At 40.8% G+C, this 19,430-nt stretch overlaps 1 protein-coding gene across 5 annotated transcripts in view; it reads left to right on the top strand.

Moving 5' to 3' along the window:
- LOC117426457 (GAS2-like protein 2A) overlaps positions 1-19,101 on the top strand; it is a 35,375-nt gene extending 16,274 nt beyond the window's left edge. For all 5 annotated transcript variants that reach the window (XM_059033295.1, XM_059033291.1, XM_059033292.1 and 2 more), the window contains exons 4-7: positions 5,875-5,982; positions 8,852-8,948; positions 9,695-9,983; positions 10,740-19,101. In XM_059033295.1, coding sequence (XP_058889278.1) covers positions 5,875-5,982; positions 8,852-8,948; positions 9,695-9,983; positions 10,740-12,771 — 2,526 coding nt within the window. In that variant the 3' untranslated portion in view covers positions 12,772-19,101. The remainder of the gene's footprint in view (positions 1-5,874; positions 5,983-8,851; positions 8,949-9,694; positions 9,984-10,739) is intronic.
- Positions 19,102-19,430: the final 329 nt, after the last annotated feature.

The following is a 19,430-nucleotide window of genomic DNA, read 5'->3' on the forward strand; positions in this document are numbered from 1 at the left end:
TGAGATTATGACTCATGACTTTATTTTGTTCTCTCTCTGTGTGCTGCCCCCGGTTTCACAGTCTCTTCGGGAATGGCCTAGTCTGAACCAGACATGCCTGTTTTCAGTTTCTTACAGATAATGAAATAATGCTGTAAATCTCACCTGCCATGCAATTCCATTGTACTTCACTGATATGAGGCTAATTGAATAAAAGCACATTTTATAGCAAATATTTTCATTTTATATATATATATATATATATATATATATATATATATATATATATATATATAGATTATATAAAATTATACAGTATAGCTTTCAATTTTCAGGTCTTACTGTAGTCTGTGTTGACCTGGAGAGTGAACTTGACTCCAACCCTTAACCAGCTGTTCCCTTTATGTCAGAAATTCTTTAACCCTAGAGACCGGTCTCATTTTTAAACCCTTATAACCCTCAGCACAGCTTAGCCCCCAGCATCCACTGAAAGAAAACTATATAGCCTCCTCTATATAGCGGTCTATATCATAAAATTCAGGCAGCAGTGTGGAGTAGTGGTTATGGCTCTGGACTCTTGACCGGAGGGTTGTGGGTTCAATCCCCAGTGGGGGACACTGCTGTTGTGCCCTTGAGCAAGGTACTTTACCTAGATTGCTCCAGTAAAAACCCAACTGTATAAATGGGTAATTGTATGTAAAAAAAAAAAAAATAATAATGTGATATCTGTATAATGTGAAATAATGTATAATGTGATATCTTGTAACAATTGTAAGTCGCCCTGGATAAGGGCGTCTGCTAAGAAATAAATAATAATAATAATAATAAAATAATATTAATAAACAAAGACATGTATCTTGATACCATACTCGATATTTGATATTTAAATTACTTTTGTCTTTCTTTTAAATCAGATATCAAACCATCAAAATGACAATGTTGTGTTGAAATACACTCTCTCTTCATTTTTTCATCACTGGCCTCTGGTTTCTTTTTAAAAATTCAAACCCACAGAGTTTTACTTCCAGCTCAGTCACTGATTCAGTTGACTGACGCTGATGTAAATCACAACCTGGACCTCGACAAAACTGACTTTTTAAAGTGATGTTGAGAACACTTGTGATACGTCTAGGGCTGGTTGTGTAATGCATAAGAAAGTCTCCCTCATTGGTATAAACCCACTCCACAAGGTCTTGGCTGTTTATTTCCTCTTACACTTAACAGGCCCTGAAGTAAAAGCAGTTTCATTTGCCCCAGGAACTTTGCCCATTGAACTCCCTGACACAAGCACATGTTCTCTCTCTTTCACTCTGAAATGTCAGCTATGTGGAAGTTTACTCGTCCTTGCTAGTTCATGGTGATGCCGTGTCTGAAACAATTTGCTGTAGAGTCTGACGCGTGCTGTGTGGAACATTGTAGAGCCTCATAACTATTTTTTTTAAAAACCATTTCACATATTTAAGATGATTTTTTTTATTTCCTTATATGGTTCATGTTTAAAATGTCAACAAATGATACGTTATCAGTGTGACAAAGAGCTGAGTTATTGTTACACTTTGTTACACTGAGGGCAGTGTTGCATGGGGACAGGTTAATGGTTACACTCTAGACATGTTTGAGAGCTGAATAAAGAGGTGCTTTAAACTCCCTGAAAAGTGGTGATGACTAAAACTGACAATGATATGCAAAGCATATCAGCAAGAAGAATACATTAGTTAAGGTAGCTGGGGTATTTCAGATCTGTGCTAATGACACTACATTTTCCCATAGTCTCTTTGGGGACTTTCTTGTAGATGAATCAGCACATTGTGGCTGCTGATAAAGAGACCAGCCTATCTGAAGGTCAGCATCAGTTCTGTAATCTTCTCAGGAGAGGATGCCAGGGGGAAGGCCATGTGTGGGTGGGAGCTATTATGAAGGCGGCGTCCTGCTTCAAGTGGGGAACGTGGCAGAAGGAAGTCCATCTGATTCAGACAGAGAACTGTTTGCATCATGCACATGATGCACACCATGCAGAAATCTTGTTTCACTGATCTACTGTGTGGTAGTAGCTATATTGGGGAACATTTTTTATTAGTTGTAACCTCTGATGCATGCAGTTAAGAATTTGGGTTTGAATCCAGCACTGCAATGAGTTTAGTGGCTGAGACCCAGGACGTTAGTCCAAAACCACTATAACGGCACACAGGTCAGCACAGACTGAGTGGCAGTGGGTGTTCAGGTCAGGGTTGAGGTGCCCTCAGCCTCATGCAGAGTTGTAACCAGTGCTACTGTCCCTTGTCTTTTCATGGGATCTACGGTAAGAAAATGGACACCTTTTGATGTTCCCTATGGAGGATTGTGCTCAGTGTGATACTTTGCAGAAAGCTTGTATTGGAGCGGTGTTCCCAGCAGAGTAAAGCCACGCCTAAGTTTATTATTAACCAGCGAGAAAGAATGAAAGCAAGCAAGCAGGCTGGAAATGTGACTTCAGAGCCTTGCCTGTTACTATGGTTACTATTTATGGTTGACATTCAACCCACTAATGTTGGTTTACTTTTCAAAACAGGTCTTTTGTGTACTGTAGCTTAACTGAGTGAAACTTCAGAAATGCTTGCTCTTGGACTTTTGAGTTTGAGTAAAAGTATTTAAACTGCATTGACTTTTGGCAAGAATAGTTTCCAAAGTGGCCCTGAAACTCATTCTGACATGTGAAACTGTACTACTCACCCCACCTACCCCCCCCCCCCCCCCCACACGCACACACACACAAACACAAAGGGCCAACATGATGCAAATGAAACTGTAGCAATCATGTACTTACCAACATTTTTAAATCCCAAAGGGACCTCCTCAATACAAGAGAGTGCAGTTACAATAGTTGGCCACTGGGTGGCACAGTGTGCTATGTTAAAATCCCATTCAAAGGAACAGCCACAATTGCAGGTTTGATTTATATCTTTGACTTCTGGATACCTGGAGTCCAGCTCACGTCACACAATTCTGCACAGTTGTTAATCTCTCCTTGGCAGAGGCAGGAATGGAAGGGTGTATTCTGGTTAAGATGGGCCTTCGTTGCACTTGCTGGAATGTGTCTGATTGTGTCATTTTAACCAGAGGATCTGATATTATTCTATATATCAAAACAATATGAACATACAGCCTTTTTATTACTTATACAGTGCTCCCCCGTTACACAGCCATAAACAGGGGCAAGCTGGCAAAAGAGATGATGGCAATGTCACAAAGGTAATAATAATAATAAAAAAACTACATCAGCTGGTAGCAATCAGAGCGTTGTATTTTTCATAATGAGGGAGGACTGTATTGAGCTTTTTATTTTTTATTAAGTTGTGCTTATGGTTTGTCTAACTAGGTTCATATGTGACGAATTAAGCTTCCTCTAAGGGAATATGTTTTTTGTAAGTCAGCTGCTGTTTCAACAGCTTATATAAAGTCTGTGAGATACAGACTGATTTTTAAATGTTATGGAATCCCCCTTGGCAGAATGTAACCTTCACTTTGACCTGGGACCTAGTTGGCTGCATTGTGGTCATTTTACTTTTTTCAGGTTCCAAATGATAAAGGAGGCGTTCTAGTAACGCAGATCATTGCAGATCTGTGTAAAACCAGCAGATGGGTCTACTACTGCCCCCTAGGTAGTGGAGGAGAATGAGGGGAACAACAAATGTTGATCCGATGTATAAAATGTAAATAATATGCAAACAAATTGATCAGTAGCTGTGTCTCCTTCCGGCTATAAATGTTTAACATAACCCACACTACATTTGCAAGCAATAAATGACTGTCATCATATCTTACCTTATGAATATAAAATATATTTTGCAAATTGGCCAAGCTCCAATTTGCAAAAACACAGCAAACTAACTTGCTGCTACTTGCTGCTACTTGCTGCATGATAGGATTTTAAATGTTCTGTTACAGCAAGGCTGACTTTCTTTGAGCCTCTGCTTATTTTTATCCTTATCTGTATCAAGCACATGGAGTTATGTGGAGCTTACTGAACCACCGGATTCTCAAATCTCAGTGGGGGGTTGAGTTTGAAGATTATGCCCAGTGTAATACTTTGCAGACAGCTTGTGGAACTGTGTTCCCTGCAGAGTAAAGCCACGCCTGAGTTTATTATTAGCAAGCAGGCTGGCAATGAGATGTCAGAACTGTTATATCATATATACAGTACCCTGCTTGGCTACTTTATTAGGACCTGTAGGTAATATTGGGTTGGCCACAAACTTCACTATTCAACTAAAAAGACAACAAAGTTAATGCCAGATTTCTAAGAAAAGATACAGATTACTTGGGGGAGTGTGATTACACGAAATAAATACCAGTAATGCCTCGTCACTGAAACAGGTACAAAACACTAGTTATAAAGACCACAGGGTGAGGGCTGTTCTATACTAATTCAAATGAAGGCATCAGGCACACTCTGCGCTGACCAGGACAGCTGCAAAATGAAGAAGTTGATTCCTGAAAGTCAGTTCTTCCCTGCATCTAATTGGTGACTGCTCAGTAAAGCAATTGATTACATAGACACTAGCTCACCAGCAGTGTGGTAGCGATTGTAAATCAGATTTGTATTTCTCGCACCCGGTTTATGGAATGTGGTGCTTGATGATGTCACGCAGGCTCTTTGCCAAGATTATAGATAAAGCTTTTTTGCTTGTTTTAAGATCTTCTGGTTGTTTTCACTCTTATTGAGTAGATGTGCTGCTGCGGTTGTTGTAAGATGTTTCTCCTTTTTGTTTATTGTGCATGGCATGTATTGTGCGTGTAATGCAATAAACACATGCAGACATGCTACAGCTGGGCTGTTGAAGGCTGCATCTTGGGAACTCGCTGACTCTTCTGTCAGGAGATGTTATTGTTCTGTACATGCTGTAGATGTAGGTCGGGGTGACCAGCTTGTTTTAGGATCCTGACCACAGCATTGTTGTGTTAAATTGGCTGGGTGGAGAGGTTACTGACATGTCTGGTTCCTCTTGCTTTGGCAGAACTGGAATACATGCTGATGAAGCAGCTTTTGTTTTTTAATTGAAAGAGTGGAGAAAGAGAGAGCACTGTGGGTCATTCGTATCCAGTGAGGGAGATGAGCTGTAATGAGATACATCATTAGAAAGCTGAACTGCTGTGGCGAGGAGTAACGCTTATCGTTTCTCCTCTATAAAAGAGCTATTACATTAATGAGATGAGGAGAGAGAATCAAAGCACTGAGGATAGATTAATAAAGCAAGCAAGCTGTCTGCACTTTCTAGAAATGCTAAAAGAAACCTAGGGTAATTCAGTGACAAACGCTTTGACTTCAGGGTATTGGAAAAGACTTCTATTCGAAACGTTTGAATTTGAATTTAACAAGGTTTCTTTTAGTTTTTCTGTTTAGCACTGGTGAGTGTTTAATGGTTAGGGATGTCTTCACTGTCTACAAGGTGAATTCCTCAAAGAAGGTTTTACACCAGTACTGCTGTCATTAGGGCCTGGGTACAAATGCCTTGGTTTCAGACCAACACCAATGAGACCTGGTTCAAACAATGCACTGCAACAGGTCAATTGTTAATCGGAAATAACTTCAAAAGGACTGAAATGGAAACCTGAGCTAGTTTTAATTCACTTTTACCTGGGGAAAACCATTTTAGGAATATTTAAATTAATGCGTTAAACCGTCTAAATAAGGGTATTGTTGTTTTTATATTTTGATTTACCTGCACTGAAAATACTTTACTGACCATCCTCTGCGTGAACTTGAGAAGGACAGATGTTGGAACAGCACCAAGCTTTTCCAGAACACTTTCCTCAATTGACTGCGGACATTGGAAACACAGCTTGATCCTTGTTCAAAGCAACTGAACAGAACAGATGGGAACTGATGTGTTGTGGTTTGTGTCTTTGTTTCCGTAGGTGCGTGAGATCCTGGGGCGCTGCTCTTGTCCTTCGCAGTTTCCAATGACCAAGATTTCTGAAGGGAAGTACAAAGTGGGCGACTCCAGTGCGTTGATCTTCATCAGAGTAAGAGACTACTGAAGCATTCCTCATTCAAGACTGAACCTGTCGCTCTGACTATGATGGGTTGGAGCTGCATAGAATGGGAAAGAATTAAACAATGAAACAGAAAAGCTGATTTTGGAAGTCATTTTGAAATATCTTCATTTATGTGAAGTAAATTTAGCAGGCTTCTGCTTTTAGTGTTTATTGATCTTTGAATGGCTAGTGATGATGGTATACTTTGAGTGTGTCGGAGGATAGGACACCTTTTATTGCGGAGGTAATGTTATTTTGCTGAGGTAATGGTAATTAGATCAGGAATCATGTTGGGGTCTGAAGTGAGAGCATTCTTCGGAGGGCCAGGATGATAAGCATACAAAAACCATCTGTTTAAAAAAAAAAAAAAAAGGGTCTTGTAATTGTGAATGAATACACTAATTTATAATTGTTAATTAATACACTAGTTCATTCATAATTACACAAATGGTAATACAATGTATAAACTATAGTTAAAAATTTGACTCTACATTGTCTTTTGAGGCCCATGTTAGAAATATCTGTAATTTATTTTTTCATCCACGAAATATCGCTTGCCTTAGACCATCTTTGTCAATGTTTAATGTGGAGATACTGATACATGCCTTCATTTCATAGATAATTGACTACTGTTATGCCTTGTTTGCTGGTGTTTCCACTAATGTTCTTAATAGATTGCAATATATTCAAAATTCTGCTGCGCAAGTTTTAACAAGAAAAAGAAAGCAATGACCATATAACCCCAGCTTTAGCATCTCTCCACTGGTTACCAGTTAAATATAGAATTGACTTTAAGATCTTGCTGCTGACCTTCAAGGCCTTGAATAGCCTGAGTCCATCTTACATCAAGGATCTGCTTTGCTGCTACATTTCCCAACGCAACTTGCCGTCTGGTAAAAATGATCTCCTTTCCAAGAACAAAGTTATGAACTATGGGAGATCGTGCCTTTTGCTCTTTGGCCCCTCATTTCTGGAACTCCCTTCCAAGGTCTATCAGGGACTTGGAGTCTGTGTCTATGTTTAGATCGTGCCTCGAGATTCCTTTTTATAAGCTAACTAACTAATTATTACAGCAAACTAACTAGCTGCTACTAGCCGTGTGATGTAATGTTAAATGTTTAACATAAATGATTCCTAATGGAATATATGTATTTTTTACAGTGCATTAAAGGGTTAAACCTATATTTTTGCTTTATAGCCTCATACACCAACTTAAACAACAATTACCTTTTTCTATTATTCTCAGTCATCAAGGTTGATATTAAATGGCTGCATTATTAGGTCATCATTTCGGCATTGATAAGAAACAAAGTTAATATGTACAACCATTTAGACATGAATTAATGCTTTTGAGCTACAATAGATAGACTAAATACAGCAGAACAACACAATGGTGTGTCAGCCTCAAACTGCTTTTTAAATCATTTGTATGAATTACTTGTACATGAGGTTTGAAAACTATGTTTCCAAACTGGTAATGAAACAAAAATTGTAAGGAATTTTCATAAAAAGTCAGAATATTTAAATAAAAGCATTGTGAAATAGCGCCCACTTCTGGCAGTAAGATGTATTGATTTTATCTGCAGGCATCTCATTTCAAGCATGTACTGCAATCAGGCTTTTTGATTGACCGAGCATGAGGTTGGTATTAATGATACAGAAATAAAAACCATGTGCTTGCCTTTCATCTGTGAAGCTGTTGAAATTGCCTGTCACAGTGATTCAGGGAGCCAGCCGAGTCATACTAGAGGGAGCAGGAGCTGCTCTCAAAAGTGCTGACGGCAGGCAGAAACCCACTGACAATCTTTTGAAGTGAATTCTGCAGAACAGCTTTGAGTTACAGATGTGCACTCATCATTCTAGCTTGCCTTGCAACTCTCTGTTCGGTTTTATTTATTTATTTATTTGTGTCATGCTGTTCACTTTGATGTTGCCACAGGCGTATGAAACTTGACAGGACAGCGCCTTACAAAAATTGACAGGCTGGAAAACTGGAAAATTCCTGAATAATATTATGTCTTTAAGGCAGTATTTTAAGACTAACAAAGAATCCCTGGCGATCAGGTCACCCTAAAATAGTTTAGCCTTCTGTGCACAATTGAAATCAGACCATTCTTCCCCAAAGGTAGTTTTAGCTACAGTGATATAATCTATTGACATGCCACTGTAATTTCTGAATATAATGGAGGATTTGTGCACGTAGAATACTGCTTATGCAATTGTAAGGAAACTGGCCAAAGTGCACTCGAGTTATTGAGAGCATCACAATCTGGGGATATATGGGGAGTGCTTGTCTGCAGGCCATCATTTTTCTCCAGTATGTCATGTCATTTTTTTATGATACTGACATAGCTCTAAGCAGTCTGTTCACCCCGTAACTGCCTTTCATTTTCACCCATCGTCTCTGATCTTGTATCCTCATTCTACAAATATTTACACCATTATGAGGACACTGCGTGTGTGTACACTGGCTTTATGCTTCCAGCTGTGGCAGGAATGCTACTGGAGCCCCAGTGAGTAGGGTGGGTTCAAGTACTCCAAATGAAATCATATATATATATATATATATATATATATATATATATATATATATATATATATATATATAGGCTACAACCAGTAAATACTAAAGGCATTTCTTTGGGTGGGGATCTTGCTTGGCTTTGGTACTAAATTACAGTAGTTGTGTGTATTGCAGCCTAATGTAAATGCTTTTCATAATTAAAAATGGTGTTTCTAAAAATATTCTCTCTCTCTCTCTCCCCCTCTCTCTCTCTCCTTCCCTCCCCCTCTTGCTCTCCTCCCCCCTCTCTCTCTCTCCCCCCTCTCTCCCTCTCCCTCTCTCTCTCTCTCTCAGGTGCTGCGGGCTCATGTGATGGTGCGAGTGGGCGGAGGCTGGGACACACTGGAACACTATCTTGACAAGCACGACCCCTGCCGTTGTGCAGCCTTCTGTAAGTACAGCTCTCCACAGCTGCAGTACAACACTGATGCAAAAAACACTGACATCATCATCAGTATTTCCAAGATATTTCCCTGCAGTAGAAGAATGATCACACTACGAGTTCAGGGTCACTCATTTTTATAATCCGGGAATACTAGCATATATGTTACTTCTTTCTCACATTAAGTGTTGTATTGATCTTGGCTGTCACCACTGTATTAACCCATGTTGTGGAGTATAATACAAAACAAATAGCACATATTTACAGTAAATGGATAAAATGTGTGTTGTGCCAATGGGAAGACTTGCAAGATCAAATGTTCCCCTGCTTTTGAGGAGGGGGCGATGATCTGTTCAGGGATACCAAGAGGGCTGCTTGTCCATACATACATTACACTGTGGCTATTCCATGCATTTATAACTCTGTGTAAAAAAGTGCTTCCTACCCTCTGTTCTAAACTTAATTTTACTTCCATTTATGCCCTCTTGTTCTGCTCTCTGTGATAAATTAGAAGTCGTGTCTTGGGTTAACTTTATCTATACCATCTAGGATTTTACAGACTTCAATCAAGTCCCCTCTTTCCCCTTTTTTGTAGGCTGAAGAGTTGTAATTCTGTAATTCTAAATGGAGCAGGGAAAGTGAAAACATCCTGGCTGCCTGTTAACAATGCTGTTGAATGAGAACTCTTTGGTTCTGTTTGGCCACAACAAAGTGAACTAGGCGTGTTCACTTCTTTCCTTACATTTGTTTTTAAGCTCATCGCTACCAGCAGTCCAAAGCAGGCGGACTGACCCCCCAGAAAGCCAGCAGTGCTCACTCCTCCCGGGCTACTAGCCCCACCCCACACCTGAGGTCGGAGGTCGCGGCCCCATTCAAGACACCCGACAGGCGGACCCTGGACCCTTCCAGCCTGGGTCGCCCTCCTCGCCCTTTCATGCAGGCAGAGCCGGGGACAGGGGAGCCCTGCACCCGCACAGGCCGGACCCCCGCACTCCTCAGACCCCCCAGGGACCGCTCCGAGCCCCGGCACTTCACCCCATTCAGGTACGCAGGGTGGCAGATTACAGTTCTCCACATCCAATGGGCCTGTACACAATCGGTTTAGTACAGTCTAAAATATCAGTTTAAAAACCACTAGTTAAGGCCTGGTCACAAAAGCCCAGTTCAATAAGACTAAAACTAAACTAGAAACATTGACATTGCTGGAAAATTGATAAGATCTTGGGGTACCACAGCACTTTTGAGATGGATTGTTTATGGCTTGTGCAGTCTTTTGCATCAGTGTAAAAATGGATACCAAGATATTTAGTCAGCAAAGCATGCATTTCCAGGCACTTTGCTTGAAGGAAACCTACAGATTCTGCGGGACAAGCGTCTCTTAGCAGGGATCACAGAGGGCAGCAGTGCTCGGAGCGCCTTCTATTGGTGATTAGAGGAACAGAGTAAATGATCCCCAGAAAAAATTTGATTACATTTGTTATTAGTGGATATAGTTTAAAAAATATTAATACGAAAATATTCAAACTTTAATCATTCACACTTAAATGTAACCTCTATCCTCATCCAATTAGAATGGATTGTAGAAAGTAGTTGATTGTTTGTACCGAAGAAGGTTATGTGTTCAGAACCTCTCTACCAGACACTGTGAATGTAATCTAACGTTGACTTTTCACAGTACTGACATCTGATAGGCTGAGATATTAACACTTATCCTGCCTAGTTTTGATGTAATGTGTTTTTTATATCCTTAGCAGGGGTTGGTACTGATATGTCTGGTTTTGTTTTTTATTTGTTCTCCAGGGCAAAAGAATCACTGCCGCCATTGACTCGGAAACTCTCTGGAGACAGCGACTCCTCGACTGCTTCTTCAAAGGGGGGCCGGGATAGAACCTTCCTCCCCCTTGTCAAGAAACCTGGGGAAGAGGTGATCCTGCTGGTAAACAGGAGAGAAGGCAAGCATGTGATCGAGAGGTCCGGAGCCATGCCAACTCCCACCACCCGACCCCCACAGAGCAGAGCACGGAGCCAGTCACAAGACCGCAGCGCACTGGTGAAACCCCACCCACCACAAGACACCCCCAGACCGGAAGGGAACACAAGGCCAGATCGCCGGCAATCATTGTGTCCTGAAAGCCTCAGAAAGAGCAGGCCTAAACCAGGAGCTCTTAACAAGGATAGGCCCAGTGAGGCAGCTATGGACAAATCAAAAAGCAGAGAAACCCAGCAAACTCATGCTGATGGCTTCTGGGAGGACGGGAGAAAAAGAGGGGGCACAGCCTCAAAATCCAGGGCACAGGCAACACTAAAATCAGCAGCAGCTACCCTTCCCAGGAAACAGGCTTCCTCCTCTTCAGGTAAGGTCTCCTACAACAGCCCAAACAAGAAGACCGCAACTCTTAGGCCTGTGGTGTCTAAGTCCCCAGCAGGAAAAAGCAACCTACTGGTCCCAGTGCTGCAGACAAGCCGCCCCTCTTCCAGGGAGTCGTATGGCACCCTAAGTCGAGGAGGCTCTAGCGAGTGGCTTGATGCCAGTTCTGAGCCTGAAGATGAGAATCTGGGGAGAACTTTCCAGGCGCTGCCTAGCTTGGACCCGAACCAGGAGAAGGAAATGTACAAGAGTTTTGAGGCAGAGTTTTTGGCCAACACACAAATGGACGCAAACTGGGATGATGACTTTGGTGGCCCCCAAATGCAGCCTCAAGAACAGCAGCAGCAGCAGCAGCAACAGCTTCCCTTGGCTGATCTCAATGTCACAGACTCAGCATACTCCTCCTCCAACTCCTCCACCTCTTCTCTGAATGTGGGGAACAAGATGGGGGTTCTACCTGATCTCAGGGGTCCCAAGAAGCCTTCTGCCAAACAGCGGCCCTGCCCCTCAGATTACGGGTCAGTATTATCAGAACTCCAAGTCAGCTGCCGACACTTGAACTACAAAGACCGGGATCTGTGGGGGAACCCTTCAGAACCTCCTAACAACCCAAGAAAGCCTGTTCTATCCAGCTCATTGGAGGATAACCACTTTCTGTCAACCTTAAATGATTTGAGGGACAAGGGGATTTTAAACTCAAAAGAGCTGAATTCAAGGGATCTAAATCATGGACATCTAAATGCAAGGCATCATTTAAATTCAACAGGCCTCAAATCAGATCATGCAAATCTGGACGACCTAAATGCAAGGGACCCTTTGGATTCTGGGACCCACAATGCACGAGGAATTCCAAATTTTGGAAATTCAAGAATGCGCCTGGATTCAGACGAAATGAGTGGAGATGACCACTTGGACATTTCACAGAACCTTGAATGTGCTTCTGATCTTGAGGATGAGGACGATACCACCCTCCTGCCCACTGAGGTTCACCGACTCTCCCTCTCGGAGGACCTCTCCTTCCTCGACTCCTCCAGTGAAGACTCCTCTTTTCTGTGCGTGAGCTTGAGTGAGCCCCGCTCGGAGAGTGCACCTCCTCCCCTGCTTCAGACCACTGAGTCGGAGGTCGTGCTGCACTCCAAGTCCTTGAAGAAGCCTGAGAGAGTGCCCTCCATCTACAAACTCAAACTCCGTCCCATAGTTCGACATCGCACTGACAATCGCCCGGAAAAGACCCCCTCCCGGATCCCAACTCCCGTCAGCTACAAGAAGAATGCTTCCGAGGTGCCCAACTGCCCCCAGAACTCCAAGAGCAATGGGCATCCCAAGTGGGGAATGGACCACAAGTCCAGGAAGGCTCTATACCAAGCCTTCACAGAACTCCTAGACCCCAGAGCCGAATCCCCCACTGAGGAACAGAAAGGCTGCTCCTCTGTTGAGTCATTCAGTTTGGATGAAGAGGCTTAGATGAGCAGAGGCTGTCGATTGAGACCAGGATAGATGGGGTAAATGTTTGGGAGAGTGTGATGAGAATTAGCATCCTGCCTTCCCCTTTTGAATGTCTTTTACACTGGGTCAAAGCTCCCAGCAGGTGGTGCTTCAGAGGTAGTCCTGCAATAGAAATTAGTATATAAAAAACAGGAATACAAGTTGACTGCTACATTGTTGGATCTGAAAATGACCTGGATTAGGGGAGAACATTATCCCAAGCATTTGAGCTCTGGAATGGGGGCCTCCTATAATTCTAAAGTGGACACATCTTCTAAATGAACACATGGAGAAAAACAGGATGGACAAGAGCCTAGGATTTTAAAACCCTTTTACAGAAAATGGTCAAGGAGTCGAGAAAAACCAGTCTCAACTGACTGCCAGTCCTTTTCAAAATGTGATCGCCACCCTTCCTATAAGCCTCAATATAGCTCCCTTTGCACTTAACACTTAATTTATTTCCACCAAAATACTGTAGCCGGCTGTACATGTTCCTTTAGTGTGGTAGAATCATGTTAGGTGTATGTGTGTGGGGTGGGGTGGGATGGGGTGGGGGGAGGGAATATATAACTGGGTGAAGCTTGATTTTAAAATAATGTCTTAACAAACTCTTTTAACTATCATTGTGCACTTTGCAAGAACCGGATGACAGTATTGTTCTCTATCTAGCGCCTTAGAAACTGGATGTGTGTTGGAGGCATGTCTAATGTATATCTAGAAGAACCCACTTGAATGGTACAGTTACCCAAGGGACTGAAGGGCACATTTTCTTAACCAAGGTTAACCCAGAGACCTCTCCCAACACCCAAGCATGATGTTAAGGGGGTCAGTGCTGATGAGTTTGGGGTACAGCATGGACCTACTTGTGTACCAGCACTATGAACACTTTATCAGCTGTTCAGTCCGCCTTCATTCGAAGACTGTCTGCTCTAACCCTGTCTCTGATGCACAGCTCATAGGCAATTCAGAGGTTCTGTACTTTACCATCTCTAATATAATAAGGCTATTTATATAGAACACTCCACCCTCAATCTGTGCTCTGCTCCTGATAAAGGGCTGATAAGCACTGTTAACATATTCTAAAGACTATAGCAGACCGGATCCATTTTGTTTTCTGAGGAATATTATTGCAACAAGCATGTAAATTGTACCTTGCACACCAAGCTGGGGGTTCTCATACGTGACTGATGGTTTGGTTTTGGAATAGAAATCATTTTTGATCCCATGCTTAAAATGTCAGCAATGGAACGGATCCAGTCTGCAATGGCTTTGAGACTTCTGTCTCCTATGTGGGGGATAATTTACACCCTCAATCTATTGCTCGCCTAATCTCTAATATATCCATTTGCATTAATGTCACTTAAACAGCAATCCTCTAGCACCTTGTATCTAGACACTGGCAGCTTACTGTATCTTCAGTGTTCTGACATTTTTCAAACAGAACACTAAGCTAGTGTTTAAAAAAGATACAATATTCCACCCCCCCCCCCCCCCAAAAAATAAAAACCCAAAAAAACAGAAGCTGCACTTAATTCTGGAATGTAATCCGTTGACATGAATCGATTTTAGTTATTTTTTAATCAAATGAAATATTGTGAATTAAACACTAAATTCAAAAGGTCTGCACTTTCATTGAACACCTACTAAAAAAACGATTTGGCTAACGTTTCACCTTAAATCAGTTAAAACATTTAGAATTTACTGAAACAGTGTTATTGTCCTTGTACCGTTATTATAGTTTTTTTTTTTTAACTGCGTGTTTTTTGGGAGGATTACTACAAGTAAAGTTCAATATTATATGTTTAAAAGCATATATGTATGTATGTACCTACCTACCTTCAGTTTAAAAAGCCCAGAGTAACAATTACTCATACAATTTACACACAACATGAAGTCTTTAAATCCACCTGCTCTTTGTTGATGTAAAGCTTTTGATGTTTGTTTTACCAGGGATTACGTAGGACCTTAATCATCAATCGAGAGATCCCAGTGTATAGACCTTAACTGTTAGCTGCTGCTCTTTATTATATTGTACTGTGTATATAGAATATTAATAAGATGTATATATTTATATGGTAAGTCTATGTTGCTGACTCAGCTATGCAGTACTGCTATTAACAATGTTGCCTTGAATCCCTCTTTGCCTTACACTGGTGAGCTCCAGTCTGTCTGTAACCAGGGGTCGGAATGCCACGCAGCCAGGGACACTTACATGAGGCTGGCAGATGCTGCAGAGAGCAGGCAGCAAGCATGTCACATGGAACAGCAGGATAGGAAAGTGTCAGTTCAAGGGATTAGCTGCTGATCCAGGGTGATTGATGACCCTCTGTGTGAAAAGATCAGTCTCATTCTAGAGATGCATTCAGTTTTCTCAGCTGTATCTCTCTGTGTCTTGAGCTTTAACTGGATTCAGGTACCTACATTTTATGGTAACTAGGGTCAGCTACCTTTAATGTAACACAGTACGAAAAACTGTCTGTCAGCTGTGATCAAAAGCCATAACACCTTGAAACAACGTCTACTGTGTTTGAAGTGTGGAGCCCTCTGCTGACCCCTGGTACAGGCTGGAGAACATCTCGTAAAACTCACGCTTTGTTTGCACTTAGAGAAAAAATCACTACCCCAGGAAAGCATGCGTCTTAGTTTTCTGAACCCTTTCCTTACTGCCAGTCAAGAGTCAAGACCACATTAGGCAAACTGCGAAAGCCATGCGTTTTATGACTTTTTTGTGTTCATGGCTAAATAGCATTGCTCCTACAGACACTACAAGCTGTGCATGACACAGCTTGTTAAATTCAGATTAACTGTGACCCAGGAATTCACTGGGGTTTGAGGAACATGGTCTGCAAACTCGTGCTCTGGGGTTTCTGTTTGTAGTGCACTCAGGGAGTATAATGATCTCCTATAAAGAAGGGTCAACGTCTATGTCCTGGTCTGAATTGCATTGTTTACCCTACTGTTCTGTTGAATCCCAGGTCTCGGCTTATCAATCTGTGATCCAAGTTCATGCGATTGCTGGAGTGATGTGATGTTGACAGGATTAGGTGGAATGTATAGTCATGGCAACCTTGTCTACTGGGGTCCAATCACAATCTGCTTTGGTCAGTAGGTTTGTGTTGAAGCTAAAATAGCATAGCAGGAAAGTGCTGCTCCAATTCCTTTGAAGTCCTAACCCTCTTTATTGTGAGCTGTCCCATAAATACAGCATGTGACCACTATTGCAACTGTCTTTTGTAAGGAACACTAGGCTGTTTGATCAAGTCCTTTGTGAACTCAGTTTTATTTGATTTTATCTTTTCGTTGTCGGTTGTATATGGTTAAGATGAATGCAAAAACAAACTGTGATGAACCCCAGTTTTACACCAAAATAGCATTTTTAATAATGTATGAGAAAATTAAAGTCTCTGTTCTCATAAACACTTCTGAGTCATTTTAAATTGAAGTCAGCATGACATGGAAAGGATAGTGTTTTCCTGAAACATGTACAGCCGGTTTGACAGATCCTAATCTTGGACTGCCTTACCTAAAGTAAGATTAGGTATTCCAACATGAGTGCTTATCGGGGTCTGTGGAACCAGATAACCATGTTCTGGCAGCATTAATCAGCTGCTTCGTGCCATTTTTTAAATGAACGTTTTAACATGTTTAGATCATTTTCAAAATACAGACTTCAATTCACCTCGGTTCAAAACACAAACATTGCGATAAATACGTTTGGTTTGTGACCTTATTGTATCCCTTTTTAAAGTCCGGTGCTTACAGTATTTTGTTTGGGATGATGCCTATAAACACACAGTAATTCTTAGCTTGCTTTTGCTAGTAGGACTGCAGAACAGGTATAGTAAGAAGGATTCAGTGAAATGCTAAATGCCTTAACTAAGATCACTTGTAGCATGATAGATACTAAGGTGCTAAAATATAGGTTTGGGACTGTGAAATTATTTGAATTGAATTTGGGTAACTTAAAGCAAGTTAAAACAGTGATAACCCAGTGCTTCCACTTTATATATTTAAATCATGTTGTAAAGAAATCTGGACGAGTCCTGGTGGATACTGACAGCTTGAGCAAAGAGGATGAGTTGTGTGCCAGTTTTGCCGCAAGTTTTGGGATTTCAGGTATCGTGCAAGCAGATGCATGTCATCTTCTGATACTGATGAGCGAATCTGCTGTTTTTCATAGCTTATAACCACCTGTCCTCTTCTCGACAGCAGAACAATGCCTCTGTCAATCACAGCAGTGTGTCTGCAGAGAGGATCAGGTGTCTTTGTGGGTTTGACAGAGCTGAAAATAGTTACCTATTCAGGCTGGTTTGGCAGGTATTGGAAGATGCCATTATAGGTCCCTGGCTTGAGAGGACGGTTGGTTGGTTCTCAATTCCAATTTATTTTTCTGAATCTTAGTCACAGTAGGCAAAACAAATCTGAATAAAAATAATAATCCCTTTTTAAAATATAAAATAAAAAAAGCATTTTAACCTGCAATTCTGTACCTTATATCATGTACTTTAATGTCTTGTTAAAAGGTATGTAAGATTTTACCAAAGTTATTTTGTGTTTTGGTGTAGGGATGTCGACCAGCCCCATATCTAATAGGGAATTATTTGTCTGTTTTGTCTTTTTAAATCAATTGAGCAGCAAGCATAAAAAAAATCTCTGCTGCAAATTATCTGTTGGGGGTTTTATTATTGAAGGTTTACATAATTTAACTATGATTTTTAGGTTTCTTTTTCATTTACAAGAACGTTTATTTTGTATTGGTTATTATGTTTTAATGATTTAATTTAGTATTTTAATTTAACCCCTTGTATCCTGGATACCACTGCAGATTTAGCTGGTCTTATCTCTGTAATACCAGGTATATAACACCAAACAGGACCAAGGGGAATCAGAACTACAAAGCAAGCCACGTCTCTGATAACACCAGCAGTGGTATCCAGGAAATATTGTTCTTAAAAAGTGGTCAACAGATCAACTTGCTTTAGATCCAGCTGCTACCATGTCCAGTAGGAGGCGCTGTGAAAAATGCTAATCTCTGCAGTCATCACACTGAGGCAATCAATTGGACCCCAGGATTATATTTTGGGGGATGTGGAATGCATGTAAAGGTCAATAGAAATAGGGCTGTTTTTACAACCAGAATTGTACATGTGTTTCTAACAGGTATGTATTGTTAATCTAGAAAGGCACAGCACAAACACTGCACTAATGGTTGTAGAATATGCTTAAGGTGGTATGGGGACGGCACAGTAACAGCTTTAATATGGTAAAGGTTAGCTGTAGTTTCAATTTTAAAAGAACACCTGAAAGTGTTCTGGGAACTGTTCATTTGTCTTCTAATTATCTGTGTTACTGTTTTTCATCAAAATGTTTTATCGGTGGGCCCCAGTTGTAATGGGGCTTTTGATAAAGGTATTATGTAAGTGTTAAAGGGTAATGAGTTTAAAAAACAAAGAAACAATCTTATCTCTCAGTAGCATAAAAACTTCTTAATTCTCCAGATTTTATTCTGCTCCTGGCTGTGAAACTAGGTAAATAAGAGCTAGCATTCATGAGAGTTCAGGGAGTATGTGTACAGCTGACCTCCTGTAAAATAACTACAGCAATCCCAGAATGTTTATGGAGTATTCTGTTTATATAGAATATGGAAAATAAATTAGCGCTCTGAGATTTCCTTTCCTTGGATAGAGCTCCACCTCTGCATAGCTACATGATTTTGAATGAATCCAAGATTCCAAAATGAGGTTGTTTTAAAAAAAAAAAAAAAACATAACTGTTGTATAAATAGTAATACTAAAAAAACGATTTGGCTAACGTTTCAACTAGAATGTTGTCTTTTAATGGTGAAAGGAGTTTTAAGTCAAATTTCTCATTTCAACAATGAAGACATTGAGATATTTGTAGTCTAAACATCTATCAAGTTTCTTTCAGTGTTACCACAACACCCCATCGAAAGAATACTGTAATCTCCAATACAGTTTTAGCAGGATACATGGGTCAGGGAAAGTCCAAAGTGAAAATAAAGTATAAAAATGATCAGCAGGTTGTTATGCATTTGAGAAATAAGATTTAATTTTTTTTTAACCCTGTAATTGCTGGATTGGACTTCTTTTCGACTGGTAGAGTTTTAATATCGTTACCTGTGGATCTTCTACACTTGGTTCTGTTCTGGTATCCTGACTTTAGTTTGTCTGTGCTCTCTGTCTCTCTTTGAATAAATAGCAATATGGAAGACTGTAGCCATTTCCGGAGACTGTATTTGCTTTTGTTTTCGTTGTCATTTTAATAAAATATGTTGGTTTTCTTTTTTTATTTCCATTGGTTTGTGAGTGGTCTTGTAATGCTGTTTCCTCTTTTTACTTGTGGTAACACATGCAACCCTGTTGCTGAATCTTTTACTCCTTGCATTGACCCACTGTGCTCAGGGGACAGTATAACACATTGTTGATAAGTTATTCAGTTACATATCTGAAAGTAATCTGATTGTTTATAAAAAGGAACTAGCTGTGGAATGTGCTAGTTTCTGTATCCAGCTGTCCTAGCCACCACTGGATTTTATTAGAGCGTTTTACAGCGCTAGAGAATCTCAGGTTTAACCAACCACCATCTGTGATTTTCAGGTCTACATTTAAACCAGGTGG

This window comes from Acipenser ruthenus, chromosome 11 (assembly GCF_902713425.1).
Source record: "Acipenser ruthenus chromosome 11, fAciRut3.2 maternal haplotype, whole genome shotgun sequence".
NCBI classification, from domain to species: Eukaryota; Metazoa; Chordata; class Actinopteri; order Acipenseriformes; family Acipenseridae; genus Acipenser; species Acipenser ruthenus.